Source organism: Perissodus microlepis, chromosome 14, assembly GCF_051167445.1.
Source record: "Perissodus microlepis isolate ML-2025 ecotype Zambia chromosome 14, ASM5116744v1, whole genome shotgun sequence".
Taxonomy (NCBI): domain Eukaryota; kingdom Metazoa; phylum Chordata; class Actinopteri; order Cichliformes; family Cichlidae; genus Perissodus; species Perissodus microlepis.
This window is the reverse complement of record NC_140474.1, coordinates 17,586,775-17,607,173: the sequence shown is the minus strand read 5'-3', so window position 1 is coordinate 17,607,173 and position 20,399 is coordinate 17,586,775. Positions and strand designations below refer to the sequence as shown.

General features: G+C 39.6%; 1 protein-coding gene across 1 annotated transcript in view; it reads left to right on the top strand.

Annotated features, from left to right (window-relative positions):
• LOC146373778 (protein FAM98C-like) overlaps window positions 1–20,399 on the top strand; it is a 75,158-nt gene that overhangs the window by 47,066 nt on the left and 7,693 nt on the right. Inside the window, exons 2-7 of the mRNA XM_084950143.1 lie at window positions 6,977–7,048; window positions 7,116–7,182; window positions 7,234–7,291; window positions 19,327–19,364; window positions 19,529–19,635; window positions 20,273–20,398. Of these exons, the coding sequence (XP_084806269.1) occupies window positions 6,977–7,048; window positions 7,116–7,182; window positions 7,234–7,291; window positions 19,327–19,364; window positions 19,529–19,635; window positions 20,273–20,398 (468 nt within the window). The remainder of the gene's footprint in view (window positions 1–6,976; window positions 7,049–7,115; window positions 7,183–7,233; window positions 7,292–19,326; window positions 19,365–19,528; window positions 19,636–20,272; window position 20,399) is intronic.

The window sequence follows — 20,399 nt, the reverse complement described above, 5'->3', positions numbered from 1 at the left end:
TTCAATCATGAAACTGCTTAATGATCAGCTGATCGGCTTTTCTGTCGCGAGTCCGTCTCTCTTGTTTGTTTTTGGCCCACTTTGCACCAGAAAGAGGAAACCAGCGGCTGAACAACAGCAGAACGTTTAAAGCTTGATAAGCTGTTGTTAGAATTTATTTAATATTACTTTCTACACCAGGATCCTTTTCTATGTAGCTGACGGCTGGTAACTGTGCAGGGGCGGATCTAGCAAAGTGTAGCCAGGGGGGCCGATAGGACATGAACAGGGAAAAGGGGGCACAAAGACATACTTTTCTTTCTTATTCTCATTTAAAATGTCTAGCTTTTAATAAATAATTATCTGACTCTTACACCCAAAGTTTTAATCTGATGTAAAATATATAGAAGTCCATTACTGTATATAGTAACTGTTAAGTCTAATATACCCTAGTAAGCTATACTACTTTTTCCTTTGGGAAAGTACCATCTGTGAATTCTGCAATTCTGTTGAAGAAAGATGTTGAATCTATTTAATTATTCTTGAAAAATAATTAATTTCTGTGCATTTTTCCCCCTGCATCAAATTAAATTCGATTACATCGATTCAGCATCATGAGGTGGAGGGTGGTTCCCTATTTCTTTTTGCTGGGAGTTTGCAACCCTATTAGTTAGGTTGCTTAATATTTCTGCTAAGTACTCTTTAAAATACCAGAATAGGGAGGATGGAGTAGGTTTAAGTTTATTAGATTGATCAGTGTTGCTGAACTATGAAATATTTTGGGCGCAGTGTATTTTTACATACAGGTATAATAGAATAGCTTTAGTGTTGTTATTTATTTAAACATGAGTATAAACTTATACAAAATGCAGCAAGATATTAAAAAAACGTTTTATTGATTAAAAAACACTATATCGGATTCATATCGGTATCGGCAGATATCCAAATTTATGATATCGGTATCGGTATCGGACATAAAAAAGTGGTATCGTGCCATCTCTACTAACAAGTAGACGGCTGTCACCGCACAATTTCTCTTTAGACTGTTGGCTGGCTTTTAATTTGGAGGGGCATGAAAACCTTCATCCTCACTGTTGTGTAAGTCTCCCGAACATTCACTTTGAATGGCTTGTTTCGTAACACACCACTAACAACAACCACAAATAAACCAAACTAAAACCTCATTGTCCAAGACTGGCCTTCGTGTAATGGTCACTATAAGTGTCTTATATGGTGAATGACAAAAAATGGGCTACAAGCGTGCATGAAGCTGCTGGTCCACCTAAAAAGCAGTGAAGTCTGTCTCTGTCCTTTACAAAGTGCATGCTGTTCACAAAGCTTAGATTATAACTCAATACCTGATTAGAGTCGGTTAGTACAGTCTGATTAAAGAAACTAGTTTAATTAATATTCAAAGTTCAACACTCCAAACCTGAATGTGATGTTAACAGCAGTCAGTTTTTCACTGTTAATGGCCCCAAAAATTCAGAATGATGGCCTTTTCCTACTTTCAAATCTTCTTAAAGCAAAAATCACTCACTTGCCAAGATTTACATTAGCCTTACTTTAGGGTCTCCCTTTTCATATCGTCCCATAAGTAGTTATCAAGCCACTGACTGCAGCAGGATCTCAAGCGAGCTGAATGTCCACGCCAAAGTAAAATAAAGAATGAGAAGATCTGAACTCCAACTGGCTGCACGGGACTGGAGAAAACTATAAAACTAAGCAGAAATAAATGTTTTACTCTCCCTAATTTTACTCTTAGGATTTCTTCCTCTCTCTTTTTTTTCTGGCAGCGTCCCCACCTTCTAGAAAACGATTTGATGCTAAATGCACAACTGTAACAAGTTCCAAAAAGTTAAATTCCCAAGACAGAACACATAGTTGGAGCTGTCACACAGGCATTTTTTTCCTCAATAGTAAAAGACCCCAGCAGGAAAAGTCAGCAGCCCTCTCTGCACCTGCTTTAGCAAAAGGCCCCAGGTCACTGACTGGAAAAGAAAAGAGGGAAAGAGAGAGACAAAAAGACATGTTTGTGAACTTTCCACTGTGAGCGAGTGGAATATTGAACATTTCACATTGAGTTGCATCAAAAACCTGAAAAGTTTTGGAGAGGCTAATCAATTTACCAAAAGGTTTTTATTTGACTGCAGAGCAAGAGTCAAATCTTTGAAAAGCAGAGGCTGACATCCTTGAAAAAAGAGGCATGCACTGAACCCACGCCTTTGTGTTCTTTAGTCTTTGTTTGTAGAAGGTTTGTACGTGGAGGAGGAGGTAGTTGGCTCCGAGTATCAACCTCAAGTAATATCACACACATGCTCACACGCACGCACACACACACACACACACACATTTGTTCGGTCTTTAAAAGAAATGTATAATGCTGTTAGATATTATTTTAAGTCGAGGTACTGATTTCAATGCCAAATGTCAAATCAGATGTAGATGACTGGGAGGGTTTTTTATGCTAATAAGGTAGTTAATATTCTGATGATATGTCTACATGAAGCCTGAGTGTGTTTTAATATCCCAGAGAAGGTGTGTGTGTGTGTGGCTCCCTGCACATAGAGACAGGGATGGTGCACCCAGGGGCGAACCGACGCGCTAGCTAGCCTGTGTCGGCTCGACTGGAGCGCCTCGCTGTTTTACCGCAGGAAGTAACACAAAAGAGCAGCAGGAATGTTTATGAACACCTCAGTCCCCGAGGACCTGCGGGCTGACCTGATTATCGCCTGCCTGTAATTCCACAGTCGGCAAGGTGCTGCTGCTCCTGGAGGGGTTTGAAGGGTGTGTGTGTGCGTGTGTGTGTTCCATCACTGATAAGTATCATTAAACATCATTAGAGGGTTGGAAGAGTCTCGGGCTGCTTTGGTTTTGTGTGTAAGACTGTTTCTGTCAGACGCACTCTAGGAAGATCACTACCAGCACAGCCCCGAAGACGCACACAAACACATTTAAACACACACATGCTGTGAAAAGCGGGTATTTATCAGTCAAGCTTGTTTTGTTATTGCATGCATTCTTTTGACATGAGCTCTGACTGTGGCCTTTGTAAAAGAGGAAATCAAATAACAGGGCCAACAGGAGCAGAGCTACAATCCCCTCCAGCATATACAAACAGAAATAAACCTAGGCTGTCTATATCTAACAATAGGACAACAACTTTTACTTCAAGGCTATTGCGAAGTTTGAGCAGTCATTTAAGAGGTTTGTGTATATTTGTCTACTTGTGTATTCCGAGATGGCTGGCATCTTCTCATTCATTTCCCCAGACAGCTATTTGTTAAGTTATGTTTAGTATTCACTGCCAGGATGTGTCATGAGTGATTCTGTTGATCAGCTGTTGATTTGTGAGTCGTTCCAGGAATGCCGCGGTTAACTGGTTCAGCATGTTTCGAATGCGGGGAACAGCGAGGAGGACCAGGACCTGAATCAGGCCCAGCGACCTACGCTGTGTAGCGAGAGCAGCAGCCACGAAACATCTTTATCCATCATTGGACGTAACGTATCCATGTGCAGACCAACTGACACAACGCTGAGATCAGAGGAGGCCAAAGTGTAGCTGGGTGCTGCCATCTTCTGGCCGGGCGCCATTTGAGGTGAGCAAATGCATCTCGGAGAGAGTATCGTGTGCATTTTTAAATAAAACTCCATCCTAGTTTGGCTATTAGAGCTTCATAGATTAGTGCAGAATTTTCTGCAATCACTCATCAAATGTTATCAAAGGTTTTGGAGAATAATTTAAATCCTGCTTCAAACATAAAACAGTTTTGATGAGTGTGCAGACTATGCAGTTTCTTTCTGTTTGTGTAACAAAGACAGAAAAAAGGCCCAAGCCACAACAAGCAACATATAAGACTTCAAAGCATCAATAAACTGTATTTCTTTACAGCAAAAAATGCTGTATGTCCTCAGGTGTTTGTACAGTATAGAGAGCAGCTGGGAAAAAGCTCCTGGCTACCTCTCCCCACTTCGGTTGAGCGCGTCAAGTTAATGCGTGGCGACGCTTGGTGAGTTATTGCGCTGAGTACCAGGCCGCTGGTTCTGCTCAGAGGCCTGGTTTGATCTTTTATTTACACTCCTTTTTGCTCAGGATTTCAGAACAGTTTTCCCAGCTCTTTACAGTCAAACTACAAAGCAAGACCCCCGTCTATGGCAGGCATGTTGAACAAAGAAAAAGACCACTGGTTTGGCTGCTCGCTTCAAAAACAAAGCAAAAAAAAAAGAAAAAATAAAAGAGAGAAAAGCTGCATCGGTTTAACCGCTTTGGACTCCTTGTTGGTCTGGTGAATAGGTTGAGGTGAGCGTGACAGCTTAGGAGAGAAAGGTGAGCGGATGGATGGATGAAGAGACAGCTATGAACCAATACTGTAAATCTATACCGACAAACAGCCTAACAGACTTCGAGATGACACACGCTACAGACAGAAAGACAGGCGGACTATTACAGAGTGAAGGTGTAGGACAAACTATTTTGCCTGCAAGTACGGTTGCATATTCACTCAAGTGGCTGTCTGCATCAGAGAAACAGCGCCAGGACCTAAAACTATTATTCTGCCATTAGTTTTCTGCAGGTCACGATTGTGGCATAATGCAATAGCATTCATCTATTTCATTCATTTTAGTTCTTAGAGAGCGACACACAATTTAATTACCCATCCTCCTCCTTGGCTGTGGGAGCGAGAGCAAGCGCCTCGCCCCCTCCCTCCGCTCACTCACTTCTCGTAAAGGATCGAGGGTGCCGAAACAATGATGGATAGAGTCTGAAAAGTGCATTATTTCTGATGCATTTTTGATTATTTCTACCCTTTCCCTTTTTTCAGGTAATGCAATAAGCCTGATACGCTCTGAGTTCTGTCAGAGACATGGATATTGCAACAGCTCAGCCATCACTTTCTATCAGCAGGAAAGTCATTGGTTCTGAAACAAGGAGTTCTCCTCTTTTTTTTTATAGCTCTTTTACTCTTTTTCTCCCTTTTTTCATTTTTTTCGCCTATGTACGTCTGTCTGTCTTCGCGGCCTTTGTGATTTTGTCTGTCTATCTGTCTCCAGCTTGGAGACATTCTCATTTGGACCGGTGCCTTAGACGCCCCAAAAGACTGCCACAACAGTTCCTCATCGAAACAATTTCAAGGACCTCTTCAAAGTGAATGAATCAATAGTGCTCATATGTGGGGTTAAAGCAGAGGTTACGCTGATGTTGTTCAACTCCAGACACTCCCTTAGCCCCAACATGCTAGCCACAGCCAGTGACCTCTTGTTTGGTTAATATAATTCATTCTGTAAATAGAGGATATCAGTCTCTTCGAATATAACCTCACTTTGCCCTAACCAACAACTAAAAAATAAATAAATATATATGTATATATATATATATATTTAAAAAACACAAAGCACAGAGCGAACCTTTGGGCTAATACTCTTATGTCTAAACTTGGTTTATCCACAATCAAACAATGCAAATGTTTCTGATGTCTGAAATGTAGGTGCTTCCAGCCAGCATTGATCCACAGCCCTCAGAGCTATTCTCAGCCAAACCAATTGTGGGTGCAGTTCTCGATACACAGATTAGTTTAACAATATTTCCCTCACTACACATATTGCACTTTCTTCATTTGCGATTACATCTGGGAAAGAAAATGCCGTAGTATTCAAAGTAAGAACTTTATTCTTTATCAGTTATTTACATTGATAATTCACTTTGAATTCATAATTTTATTAATTCACAAATAGTTTTTCAATATTTCTGTAGGTCAGTCTCTTAACAGACACACATTCTGGAAGATGGTTCCTGTAACAAGAAGAATAAAAACTAAACTAAAACACACAGTGATAAGAATAAACACAATGAATGACGTCTATAATGACTTCTGAATGGCAAAAGAAGCCTTTGGCAAGACTCGCGTGAAAGGATTTAATAGGCTATACTTTTTAATAGCTGTTAATACTAAATGATGCCGCTAAATTTCACTATGATAGCACCGACCTTTAAAACTATCATCAGTGCTGTAAACATTAAAAAAAATAATCTCTACGAAAAGCAAAGCGTAGGTGTAACGGCAATATTAATAACATCGGAATTCCTATAAACGGCTTCAGTTTTATGGTCCTGGTACTGTGTGTGATTGCTCACTGTCACACTGATATGACTTACTGGGAACTATGACTATTTCTGATGTTGTTAGCAACACTGCTTTTCCTGCTATGACAAGTCATATGCTTGCTGTCAAAAAGGATTGCTGTCATCTATAAATATACTATACAGGCTTTAGTCTTTGTTATTCTCTAATACTAAAAACAGGCACAAAAGGAAACCTTATGCTAATCTGAATTTACAATAGAATTACAGTATAAATCTATAGTCGGTATGTATGGGTGACAGGGTGGTACTGTGGTTAACACTATCACAGCACAGCAGGCAGGCTCTTTGTTCGAACCACACTGTGTGGAGTTTGTACTGTGGTAGGAAGCCGGTACAGGCACAGGGAGAACATGCAAAAGACACAGATGTGACGTAGATACATTGCTCGAGTGTGCAGAATAACATGCTGTATGAGTGTAGCTTAAAGCGTTTTGGTCAGTCTTAAAAATTAAGCTTTAAATATGACACATGTTTGTAGTACAGATTAAGCTTTCCTGCAGTCTTTAATGGCATCCTGGAAATCGCCCGATGTCTGCTCTGATCCATATTTATACAACTTCCACTTTTGTCTCTTAACAATAAAATGTTATCTACCCATGCTAAAATAATGAAAATTGCATGTCTTTCCCATAGAGATCTTTTTCTGATTAAAAGTGATTAAAGATTTATTTTGTCAGGATTTTGTTGAATTAGCATTAATTTTAACAGATGAAACAACACATTACATCAAAATTACGTTACGTTCCTAAAGGGCTAAAACAAATCACATCACAACGATCACATATAAAGCACTGACATATAATACTTGTTTCTTCCTGATGTGTGACATCTGTTCTGTATGTCTTCACTGCGCAGGTTCGGCATTGGACCTGAAGCTCACCACAGAACCAATATTTGGCACAGCTGTGCTTCTCTCACACTGTGAGAGTATGTCCTGTACCTTCCTAACCTTCTCCTTACTTGCAGTGTTGCACACCACTTTTCTTTGATTCAGCCAACAGCTCTACACATACAGAGCTGCACCGCACCACTGGGTCACGAGTACAGGTGAAGCAGTCCGGGTGAGCTTGGCAAGGGAAAGCAGAAGGCTGTCTTTAGGACGTGAGACTCAGATGTGCTCTGAAGCCTCATCTTGGCATCCCACTTCACACGAAAACACAATGTAATCAGGTAAGGCAATAATATACACTCTACCCAGCATTGGCTGGGCTCCATGGTGTATTTTATTGGCTGCAGTCCTTTTTTTTGTAATATACAGTGAAAAGGGATGATTACTCATTGTTTAATTAGTGCATGTGAAGCATAATCATTCAGGGTAGGACCCAAGTGTGCAGAATGCAAATTGATTTTGTGATGAATTAATGAAAGTATAATATAGCTTTATTGTGTTGTGTTAGTTGAGTCCCTCCAAAACAGCCTATCAGCTGGTGCCCTTTTACTGAAGAATGGCATAATGGCATTATCTTCCTGGCCCATCAGGTGATCTCAATACACAAAGCTCAAGTCATTTGCTCCATTATACAAAAGTTGCTGAAATACCAGCTGGTAATAAGGTTAGTCCATCATCTGTTTCTAAATTAAAGGGTCAGAGCACAAGTCAGTCACAGAACTTAACTTTCTTGCTACAAGATACAATACACGAGCCATATGAACACTTCTATTCACCAGCAACCAGAGTCCTCAGGATTTTCTGCTGTCTCACAGACATTCAACAGGCCCACGGTCTCCTGACACAGCCTCTCCAGTGACATTTCGTCAGAGGGTGAGCGAGGCATCCCGACTGTGTTGATGTGATTGGCTTTGTGCTTTCCTGTCGCAGAGGCCGGGAAGATTGATCAGGGGGTGTATGGTTTTTGTGTGTGTTTGTTTGTGTGAAAGTGTGTAGGAAATATTGAGGTGTGTTGTAGAGAGGGAAACAGCCTGTAAAGGTCAGGCTCTGAGGTGAAGCCTCTAATATTGACTCTACAAAGGTTCACTCTGATGAGTGTCTAATACCTCTGAGCCCACAGGTCTATGGCGTGAACACAAACATATTTTTAATTCTATGTTTGTGAGGACACTCACAGACACAACCGTTCCCAAGCCCCTTTACCGAAGGCGACCCATCACAACTAAATACCTACTGCTAGCCTCTAAAGCTAATTCTAAGCTTAAAACGAAGCCTTTTTAGTGTTTTTCTTTTAATACCGCCAGGCGTTTACCTTGCAATATAAAGGCAGCTGTTGCCGTGAATCGACACAACTAAGCTGAACCAAAACTGCCTTTTGTGGGTCTGTCCAAAAGTGAGGACTGGCCAAATTGTCCTTAGTTGACACACAAAGACAGACGTAAAACAGGGACACGTACACACAGTGGCAATGAGACTTACCAAATAAAAATCATAATGCTGGTCTGAGGATTACTTTGAATTGATTATAGCGATATTGGAGTGCAACAAATTGCCTCAGGGCCTGGCATAAACAACCCATTATTGTCCTCTGATGTGTATCGGATTTCAACAAGTCAAAGTGCTCAAGATCTGTCACGCTGTAATTTGCCACCGCAAACTGTTGACCCTTTCTGATACTGCGCTGCTATTTGTCACATTGCGATGCGCGAGATGACACTATTATCTTACTTTGGTTTTTGATATTTACACACAGATGCAGCATGCGCGAATAACATTATTGCCAGACGTTCTGCTGCTCTTCAAAGACAAAATAGTGGAAGTAGTACTAAGATTAACTAAATGAGAATAGAAACATATATAAAAATAGTCTGATAGCTTAAAGAACAAATGCACTTCTTTTAACGTCAACTACAGCAGTGTTTGATAACTAACTTCTTAGCTTGGTTGGACATGGGGCAATAAAAAAGATGTATTTACACCATAGATTTCTTTCTGCAGCCCATTGCTCGCTCTTTTGTCAAAATATGTATTTGTACCACGGCTTTCTGTCTGCAGCTCATTGCTCTTTTGTGTAGCAGTTTATACTTAGAGAGGGAATGTAAAATGCAACTCCTCCATTCTGAGACTCTGTGACTTTGTGTTCTTCAAAGTTAACCTCACAAAAAAAGAATATATTTCAGGCATTTTTTTTAAATCAGAAAAGGAACTTGTTGCTATAGCTGTCAGAAGAACCCATGAAATTTAAGGAAATTACACGTAACTCAAGTAAACAAGTAAAATTACGTCAGGATACTACAGTCACTGTATATTTAACACATGTATCCTCCACTCATACTCATACCTTTCTCATTATTATTTCCAAATTCTTTCTTTTTGATTTCCTTTCTTTAATCTCTGTCGGACATTTCCCTCCTCTTGTTACCCCTCGTCTTTCTTTCCCTCCTCCTTTCCAGCCCTCTTTCACCATGGGCTGGTGTGTTTTCTCCAGGACATTTCCTATCATTGTTCTTCAGTTTGCAGCACTGTGCCTCTATGTTTCCTGCCCCGTCTTAGTCCTTGCCTGCACACATTCGTCTTACGGCCACCTGGCAGCACGGACTGCCTCTCAGCACTTCCTCGTCTGATGCTGCTCCATGGGCCCTGGCCTTCTCACTCACTGAGCGCCATGCCCAGGGAACCTGCCTGACTAATTAAACGAAAACAAACTCTGCGCTTTCCCTTCGCTCTCTGCAAAACACCGCTTATTAAGGAGTAAAAGTCAAACTTCATGATTCATTAACAAGAGGAAGTCTGAGCAGACTGGACAGATCAGTGAGACTGGAGAGCAGTGGAAAGATGGAGCGAAAGAGGAAACAGGGGGAGGGTGTGGGAGCATATGTGTGTGTCTAACTTTATTTAACAGTGTGGGATGTCACAGCCCAATAATCAATCAAGGAGGCTACAAATCACCACATGTAATTTCATTAATACATAACACTAAAGTGGAAGATACTGTTTTGGTCTAAGAGAGCCACAGTGATCTCTGACTCTCTCAGAGCAGATACTTTTGTGTCTTTGTTCTTTATGACTTCTGGCCTCTCTGTCTCCAGTGTGAGTCTTGTAATTTCATTTAGTAAATGTGCTGACTGACATATTGAAGTGAGTGCTGAGAAGCTAACCACACCTGTTTTTGTTTTACAGAACAGAACAGTTAAAGTGCCGCAAAGTAGCAGCACCACACAATTACTGTGGAATAGCAAAATTTCAACAAGCTTTTTTTTTTTCTTTCCCAAAAACTTTCCAAAATATCACACTGAAAATGAAACTATTCATTAGATTTAACTGTTTAACCCTTTGGGCATACATAAATGATTTCCATTGTACCAGTTTAAATGCTTTCATTGCTGTCAGCAAACACATCTGTGGTGGCGCTTTAGGGGTTCAAAAGCATCCATCAAAGTTTTCAGCTGAGCATTAGCATGACTAGTGATGAAACATTTTTATGGAAAAGTTTTATAAAGTTTTTTTTTTTTAATGAAGTTTAATGTAAATGTGTAAAATATACATTCAATTTCAAGACATTTCAATTGATACATATTCACTCATATGTATTTATGTCAGTTTTAAAGTGACAAATATTTTATTAATTGGTCAGAAACTTTAATATTTAATCAGAGTTAGATTCTGTCTTTACAAAAGAACAGACACGCACACTTGCAAGCGTGCACGCACACGCACGCAAAGCAAATGAAATGATCAGATGGAACACATTTAGCACCTGAGGTGTTATATAAGCTATATAACTCAAACATTTTCAATATAATATATATAAATATGTATACAAAAAAGTTCATATACTCTGTATGTTTTATATACAGAATACTTACATCACGTGCATGTTGAATTATGTCTGTATGAGATGAGTGTGGAGAAAGACTCCAGCTTTATAGTTCCCAGGATAAGTGTTTCTTGCTGTTACTGATGCCATAACAGAAATGAGTTTACAGTACCGTGTATCTGTGTCCACATGTGTATGTAAGCACTTACCGTATGTGTGTGCGCATGTATAACTGTGCTGGCATGCATGTTTACACATGTCACTAACATTTTGCAATAACAAAGTAATGCACATGTCTGTAGATGTGCCAGCTAGCGTGAGTCTCACAGAGTGCACTGCATGTTAGAGTGTATGAACATGAGTGCGTGTGCCCCATTCCTCCTTTCTCCCCTCTCCTCCAGCTTTCCTCACTGTGATGTTTTGCTTCAGCTCTAATGAGTTGTAAGTGGCCAATACTTTCTTCTGCAGGAAACTCGTGTCAAACTAATTAACTTTTAATGAGAGGAAACCCACTGATTAGAGTGTTTTTCTTGGCAAATGAGCCTATTAATTCTGTTGGTTTGAGCAGCAGGGCTGAGGAGTCGGGTGAGAAGAAGGCCTCTCTTTAGCAGTCTGCACCACTCCCCACTCTCCCGCACATGCACGCACGCACACACACACACTGCTCCTGCCTGATCCCCTGCTCAGTCTGTTTGGCCAGCTGCTTAAGCTTGGGCTTATTAAGTCCAAAGAACTCTTTTGCATGCTCTATCTGTTTCTACCACACACACACTTACAATCGTCCCTTTCATCCATATCCAATACTGCTCTCTAGTGACCGGACAATTTCTCAAATATTAGGGTGTCTAATTCTTGTTTGAGCTACAATTTATCTAATAGCACTTTTTGTGAGTGAAAGCAATGAATTTCAAAGTTGTTTTATAATTTCTAATAAACAGATTAAACAATACAGCGAGATATATTTACTCTTTCAAGTTAGGATTTCCAGGAACTTCTTTATCCTTTACTTGGTTAGAGTGCAGATATGAAAAAAGGGTTTAGATCAGCAACTTATAGCACCGACATACTGCTGGTAATCTCTTCTGTTTTTATATTGGTGATGAGATGAAACTGGAACTGTACAGAACATAACTGTAAGCAAAATAGTCGAGAAAGCAATCAGAAGCTGATTGCGACTGTGTTAGGCCTTTTATCTCTGCTCATTATCCAAAAAAACTATAAAAGAAAAATAGTTTTAAATTCATTCTGTCTTCCATAATGCTGTGTAAAGTTAACATTAACTACAGATTTTCTCCATTTCTGCTAACATGTGAAGTGTAATAACTGTTTGACGAACACTGTTACAATTAAAATACTTTATCAAAGATAACGCCTTTGATGGTTATAAATCTGCGTAAGGTTAAAAGCCTTACTTATTAGTCACTGTCTGGCATCGTAAGTTACACTTTACTAGTTTACTACTGACATGGGTATAAAATCAACATCCCCCTACATGAAAAAGCCATTTCCTAGACCAATAGTCTCTTCAGAAAGAATAATAATAATAATAATAATGATGATAATAATAAAATCACAAATTACACTGATGCTTAACAGTATAAATGTGTGAGAATCCGAATAACGTGACGTAATACTCAGTTTTAGCTTTAAGAAGTTTATCAATCTGATATGGTGCACTTTTAAGCGATGAAAGCATATACCTGTTCAGCTGCTCGTTAATAAAAGACAAAAACGATGTTTGTCTGATGAATCTTGATTTCTGCTGGGAAAGGTCAGAATTTGGCGCAAAAACATGAAAGCATGGATCCATCCTGCCTTGTTTAAATACTTTATGCTGTTAATTGTAGTTTAACGGTGTAGGGACATTTTCTTGGCATATTTTAGGCACCAATACCTGTATTGTTGAGGACCATGTCCATCACTTTACAGCCTTGGTTTACCCATCTTTTGCTTCCAGCAGGAAGAAAATGAATATTGAGGAGTTCTGAGGAATGTTTCCAGCACATTGTTGAATCTGAAGAATTAAAGTAGTTCTCCAGGCAAAAGGGAGTCCAGCACCGTAATAGCAAGGCGTACCTACAAAGTGTAAATATGGTGTGAATGCTGGCCTGCATAGGGAATTGGGAAGGGCTCTGTCGGGCCACATACTATGAGACAATGCCCATATGGAAAAGAAATAGTAAAAACTTATATGATTTACTCATGAAAGTGGCCACTTTCTCATTACTTTCATATATTGTTTTAGTAAGTATCCAAAACATACAAGTTTCATTATATAATTTTTCAAGGGATCTTATATCTGTTTTCACTCTTGTATGCTTTTCATACAAGTTTCACACAAGACAGATACAAACTTTATAAGATTTATATATATCTTTTCCATATGGGTGACATGCACCTTTTCATGATGGCAGTAGCCATTTTTAGTTACGTATGAATGTGTGTATATGTGCTTTACCAGGATCAGCAGTAAGCCTATTTGACATGTATTTTTTTTTATATCAGAGCAGGTCTAACTGCCAATAGACCACATTAGAAAGTATTAATACCTTATTACAGCAGCATTTAGATCCACTGGGAGCCAAGCGTTGCTCTCTACCATTCCCTGGAATCCCGAGCGGGAGCGATTGATGTGAGGATCGGAGTGGGCCTCTCAGAACCTGGAAAATGTGCCCGTTTCATCTCTCAATTACTGTCATGGTTTGAAGTACTGATGTTCCACTTTTATCTGTCACAATATGGCTCAAGTTTGTTGAAGTATCTGGAAAAAAAAAGGCAAGCCAACAAATCCAAAAGAGAAAGAAAGACGGACAAGTAGGGGCGGCAGTTGGTGCGGTTTCAAAGCCTGCCCGAGCCCTTAAAGATGAAATCCATTTTGTTTCAAGTTCCGCACCCAGCTTGCCTGATGAGGGCTCTAGGGGTGAAGAGAGAGAAAGAGAGGGATGGAGAGAAAGAGAGGGAGAGATAGAGAGAGAATCTGTTTGATTTGTCAGAAGTTCTTTAATTTAATCTACAGCTGTCAGGATGCTGAGGATCCAGACCTCATCACTGCCTTTTATCTGCCTGATTTCACCCCAGGCACCATACACTCTTCTCTAACAGACACACGCACACACACACACACACTGAATAAAAGAAGGAGAAGACAGGATAAATACTATTCATTTTTTAAAGAACACAAAGAAAAGCTAGAAAGTAAGCGCACAAAACATATGAAAAAAACGGAGTGTCAGCTAATATCTAGGAGTCTATGTTTAATCTGATGTTTCACGTGTGCGACTGACTTTGTAAAATCGCCGGTGTATGAACAAGCAGCGCACGAACAAAGATGAAAGCACGCTAAAGTCAGGTGGCAGATGTTAAGATAGACATGGCGAGATGTAAATTATTACCAAAGCATGTACAGTAAGGGAACACTATAAAATCCACGTGCACGGTAAAACTCATGGCTTCCATGTGCCAGCTGTCAGGACTCATCTCTGTCTGATCTGCAGTAGAGGTGAAACAATTATTAGTTACCTTAGTAATTATATCAATTAAATAATTAACAAAACACAAACAGCAAACAATATCAAGCTGCAGCTCTTCAGATGTCCCTGTCTTGAACTGTATTAACAAACTAGCCGGTCACGTTGGTATTTTAGGACATTACGTGTTTTCTAAAAGCAGTGGCATGAGGGTGGTACCTACAAATTCATTGCTAAGGATACATTCAAATATTGCCAAGAGTGTGGAAAAGCAACAAGTGCATCTTCTTATATCTAGTGTTAAGAGGAAAATTGAAAAATTAATCTCGTTTGTGCTTGCTGTCTTGAAACATATAAAACTCTTAATGGGCTATATGTTTATGCCATATATCTTCTCACAGCTGTGTCAGTATACTGAGTAAATGTGCAGATTGCTGCTGCTGGCCTATGAATATATATGGATTCTGGATTTTTGGGGCTGATGCCGATAAGTGCTGTCACAACACCAGAAAATTATACTAACCTGCCCTATATTCTTTATACTGTTACTCAAACAATCTTGTGTTTTTAGGGTAAAAACCTAAAAGTTACAGAATAAGACATATGGATAGTTAATTAGAATAAAATGACAGAAAGCGGAACTTTAAATATGTGTATCGGATATAGTCGCATATTGATGCTGATGAACACGATCGCTCAGAATAACTTGCATGTTCGCTGGACTAAGCATTCAGACTTTCATTGTTCCACACATGTATACTACTTGTTCAGGGGTGAAGGATAACTCTTGTGACCACATTACTTTTTCCACATCTCTGAAATCCAGATGCACTCCGTATTAAACTGCGAGCATATGTAGATCAAATACTGTGTGGCATCTAATTGAACTCAGTGTCAGTACAGAGTAAAAGACTGTCTGGCGAATTCACAGTGCCTTAAAAGAACGTCACGTGTCACTGTATACCTGGGCATCAACCCTACTCTGAACCAAGCAGAGCAGTCGTAAATATGCAACAGTACATGTGCAAAAAAGTTTACTGTTGAAGCAACTCCAAGTTTTATCTCTTTGAGGCATTACACAGAGGACACTGTCCTCTGTTTTTTCATTTGGAAATGGTGTTGTTGGGTTCACATCTTTTTAAGTGGTGTGATATGCTTAGAATAAAAAAAAAGAAAAGTCTAACTTTTGTTATACAGTGGAATTTCCCCTTGATATTAACTTCTTATCCCCAGTTGGACAACAATATGTCCAAAACAGTCAACTCTCCTTATGTTTAATGTTTCTGATCTCCATCCATTTTTTGCCTTTCCACCTACTTCTTAATATCCCCACAATTCTCCCTCTCTCAGCAGTTGTATATCCCCCATCAGCTTGTCCTCTCCTGGCAAAAGCTCTCATTTCCCGTACTCTCTCAATCTTACAAAAGTCCAGTCACTCACTCCCTTGCACATCGTACATCCACAGCTTTTAAAGCACCTCTCACACACATGCAAGCATCAGATCCAGACTCCGAGACTCACTATTCTTCTCTATCTCTCCCATAGGGCTATGCAACTGCAGATGGACGTACACTGCTTTAGTCTGTGAAAGAGGAAATTAGAATTAGACACTTGGGCAAAGCCTGGCCTGCAGAAATGGGATCTCACTGGTCTCCCTGAAGGCTTTAAATGGTCTCTTTCTCTCCTGTCCTCAAGATAGTTTTGAATAGAGGAACCTGTGGATGCCAGAGAGTGCTATCTTGTTATTGAATCTGGGAACTTGACAAGAATTATAGACTGCCTAAAGCTGCACTATGTCCAACCTCAGCCTGAAGAAATCCAGCGTTTTACCAATTCACTTCACTCCTTTTTTTCCTGTCTTGGCTGCTGTATTTTCCTCTTTTCCATATCCTGCATTTCTCTTTCACCTCCCAGTTAACCTTTACTGTCAGCCATATAGGACTGGGATTAGGCTAGAACTCACAGTGCATTTATGACTGTCTGGCTAATGCATTATGCGATTAATTTATCATTTATGAGCACACCAGCAGTTATTTCGTGACTACTTGACTTGTCTTCATTTCAGATACTTAATACAACACTACCACTACCCCCCTCCCCTGTTTCCCCCTCCCCATCTGGCTGCCTCTGTCTGAGGTGAAACTGGATGGCTGTCAGCCCGCTCAAGATTTTGTCATGTGTCCAAATAGCATTTAAAATTCTGCTGCAACTGTATCAGCTGGAAATACTAGTAGTAAAGAGGATGTATCAGCTTAAAAGTACAGTGTCAGCTAGGCAATCAACAGACAACATTTGAATTTTATTCTTTTACATGAATATATAAATTCTTCCTCGCACAAGTAAATACACCTTCCGATAAATATAAACTCATCAAAGCTACAGACTGCATTTTCTGTTTTTTAGTGGTTGTATCAAAAGTAAAGCAAGCCAGGGGAGTTCCACCTCACAACTCCAAAGAAAATCAGTGTAAATCCTGGATGTACAAACTCTTGTAGCCAGCTTACCAAGTTACCAAAAAGTCAGCCGTCCAGCCATCCGTTTGGGCTGCACCCAGCTATCACGGGGCAACACATTTTGTCAGTTCACAAAGATGAAATGAATATAATCTGTTTCTGTCATTTCTTTAAGAAATTTCAACCATATGCCAAAGTCAGTTTCCCCTTTTTTGGATGAAGGTGTTGCAGACAAGACAGGCTGGGGTTCAGTGCATTTCATAATACGCAATGAATTTCACATTACATTCCTTACACATTTAAATACTGTATATTTCTGAAAAAAAGCATCATTATCTCCTAGGGGTATTCTTTGAGGTGTTGTTTCAGTGCTGGAGTTTTTGTTGTCCACCTATGAGATCACAACTCTGACCGTGAGGACCGACAATTAAGCCATACTCATTATGTGACTGGAGCTTTCTTTCTTATATGCACTCCAACCCTTAAGGGCCTTAAGTTTGTTATTCACACACAGCTCACCTTTGCATCAAAAAGGCTAATGCAGAACGTGGATAGGGTGGTATACCATTACACAACTAGCATCCATTACAAGGTTGCATTCATTAAATCTGCAGAACGATCTGAGTATTTACCCTCAAAAATAAAGCTTTTTGTTAAGAATGGAGCTCGTATTGTGCTTACAGAACCCCTGTGATAGTGAAGACTAATTCAAATGAAATTCTTTTGAAAAGAAAGATGTCCATGGAAATTATTTTGTGTTAAGTTTTCTCTTTAAAAATAAAACTTTTTTTTTTAGCATTAATATTATACCATATTTTCTAAAGAGTCCTGCTTAAGATAAGACAGTGATAATTTAATGGACAGATCAAGATATTACAAGATTTACTCAACAGGATGTTGACAATAATGTATTACAGTAGTGTTAAAAGTATGTTAAACGTTACTTGAATATTTTTTTTTTTATTTAAACAGTTAAATTACCCTCAGTAAACAGAAGCAGGCAGCGTGTTTAATGTTACCAGGTGTGAGGACACGTCGCTCTAATTGATGTATAATTTTTTTCAGGTTATAACCATGATAAGGCAGACCAGTGCGTTACCGAAGCCCATTGTGAACTGACTAAAAGACTAAATGGTTATACTTAAAATTTGATACATCAAATATTAAAAATCGACTATTTTAACATTTTGCAGGTTTCCTCTGCACAGGTGAACAACCTTAACTTGAGCAAATCATGATGCAACACTGCCACCCAGAGGTCAAATTTGGAACACCCAATTTATGTTCATGTCTTTGAACTCGCTTTCAGAACATGAAATTATAACTTTTGTTCTGTAGTGGCTTTTGTTCACTGCACCCATCGGATTCTGAGGGAGAATTTTAGTCGTCACAAGAGTGTCAGCGTCTGTTCAGCCTTAAAGTTAGCCATGCTAGGTTAGGTTATGATCTGATCATACACAGTGGAGATGACAGGTTGGGGTTAGGGCTCGGGTTGGGCTGACATCTTAAAATTTCCCACCACTGATGTTTTGTAATATAATAAATGCAAAACTGCACTGCCAAAATAGAGATTGAATTTTACATAACACATTTACACACACCTGCCCCTTTATTAGATGCACCTTGCTAGCATAGGATATGAGCCCCTTTGCTTTCACAATTGCCTTCATTTTTGTGGCATAGATTCAACAAGGTTGTCCTGTTAAAAGCAAACAACACTCAGCTGGCCCAAAATGTGCCAAGAAATTATGTCCCACATCACTGCACAACCAGCAGACTGAACCAATGATACAACAGTCAAGATGGATACATGGAGTTTATGCCGAATGCTGAAACTACCCGTCTTCTGTTGCTGTAGCACATCTGCTTCAAGGTTTGATGTATGGTATGTGGTATGCTCTTCTGCATACTTGCTTGTGATGAGTGGTAACTGGAGTTACTTTTCCTTTCAGCTTTAATGCAGCTTCGGTTCATTCTGCTCTGGCCTCTGACATCAAGCAGTTTTTGAAAAAACTCAAGACCATCCCATTTGACACCAACAACCACGCCACGTTTAAAGTCATATAAAATCACCCTTTTCCCCATTCTGAAATTCAGCTTGAACTTCAGCAGGCCGTCTTGACCATGTCTACATGCCTAAATGCACTGAGTTGCTGCCATGTGACTGCGTGATTAGATATTTTTGATAACAAGAAGTTGAACAAGTGTAAGCAATGAAGTGGAAGTGAGCGTATTTTGACTCCCTGTACTTTGAGTCAAGCTATCAAACATATGATTATCATCACCACAACAAAAAGTAAAGTTAAATATCTGACCAAAAGGATCTGTGTTAGGGGACTTTCAGTCATTACTACTGCCAAACAAACCATTCACTCAAAATGTACTTTAAGGATCTCACAACAAGAAGCCATGAATTGGACATCGCAGTGTTTATAAGGCTACACAGACAAATTAAAGCCAAATATGTAAATAATATAATAAAAATAAAATATATCTAATTATTCGCAGTCTAGCCCAGTTCAGTGCCAAAATATGGTAAATACTACCATAACTTTTATGTTTATCTTTTCTTCGTGGAGAGGAGCGCGGGGACAGTTTCAGCCATCAAAGCTCTGGGGTGAGTAACATGTTTGATTTTCGTCGTTACGAAACTTTAATTTGAGAAGAGAAACCTTATTCTCTGCCTGCTTTTTGAGCTTTTGATGTATAATGACACTTGCCGATACGCCTGACAGGTGAATAGGTAATCTCACCTGTCGCCTCCACTTACTTCCTGGTCAGGTACCCGGGCAGCCGCTGCCTTTCCCGGTGCAGATGTGACGAGCTTCCCTGTCCGCTGCTCAGCTGGCTGTGCGCAGAGCTCAGGACTCTCTGCCCGGAGCTACGAGGTGAGGCTCAGGCCTGAGATTTTCATTCATAAATCTTTGAGAGAGGCTTTTTTATGTTTAACCATTGCCTTTAATACAGCACACATTCTCCCAAGGAAGGAGGAAACCATCTCAGGATTGTGGATTTTTTACTGTCTCATGCAGAAGGGTCACTGTGGTCTCAAGTGGGCCGACTCAGCAAAGCAACTGCTTAAGAATCGACCTTACTTTTTATGTAATGTAAAACAAAATGCAAGTCCTTTCTGAAAACATCCACATTAATTCACCAAACCAGTTACAGAACAGCCGATTTAGATGCTTTTAATAAATAAAAATAACAGGATATTTTTTACAGGTTGACAGATGCTCTACAAAAGCAAAACATCTTCACATGTATTGTAGAATTGGATTTGGAAACATTTGGATAGTGACACCATTTTCATAATTTTACCCACAGTTAATTTAATATGAAACTACTGAGATGCACTTCACATTAGCTGTAATTTATATGCATTATATAACTACAACCAAAACATGCTTTGGTAAACAAACTGATGGTTACTATGTTACAAATATAAGCCATGAAAAAAATCAGATCTTTCTGACTCAACTTGCAGTGAAATGTGTTAAATAAACTGGCTTAATTGTCCTTTTTTAGACTCAGGAGGGTCAGGTGATGTGCTGCTGGCGGGAGAGCTGAAAAATGTACTATCAAACATATCCTCTCCCCTCGCTGTGCTGACCTCCGAGGTGTTGGACCCGTCCACTCTCAACAAAGTCGCTGG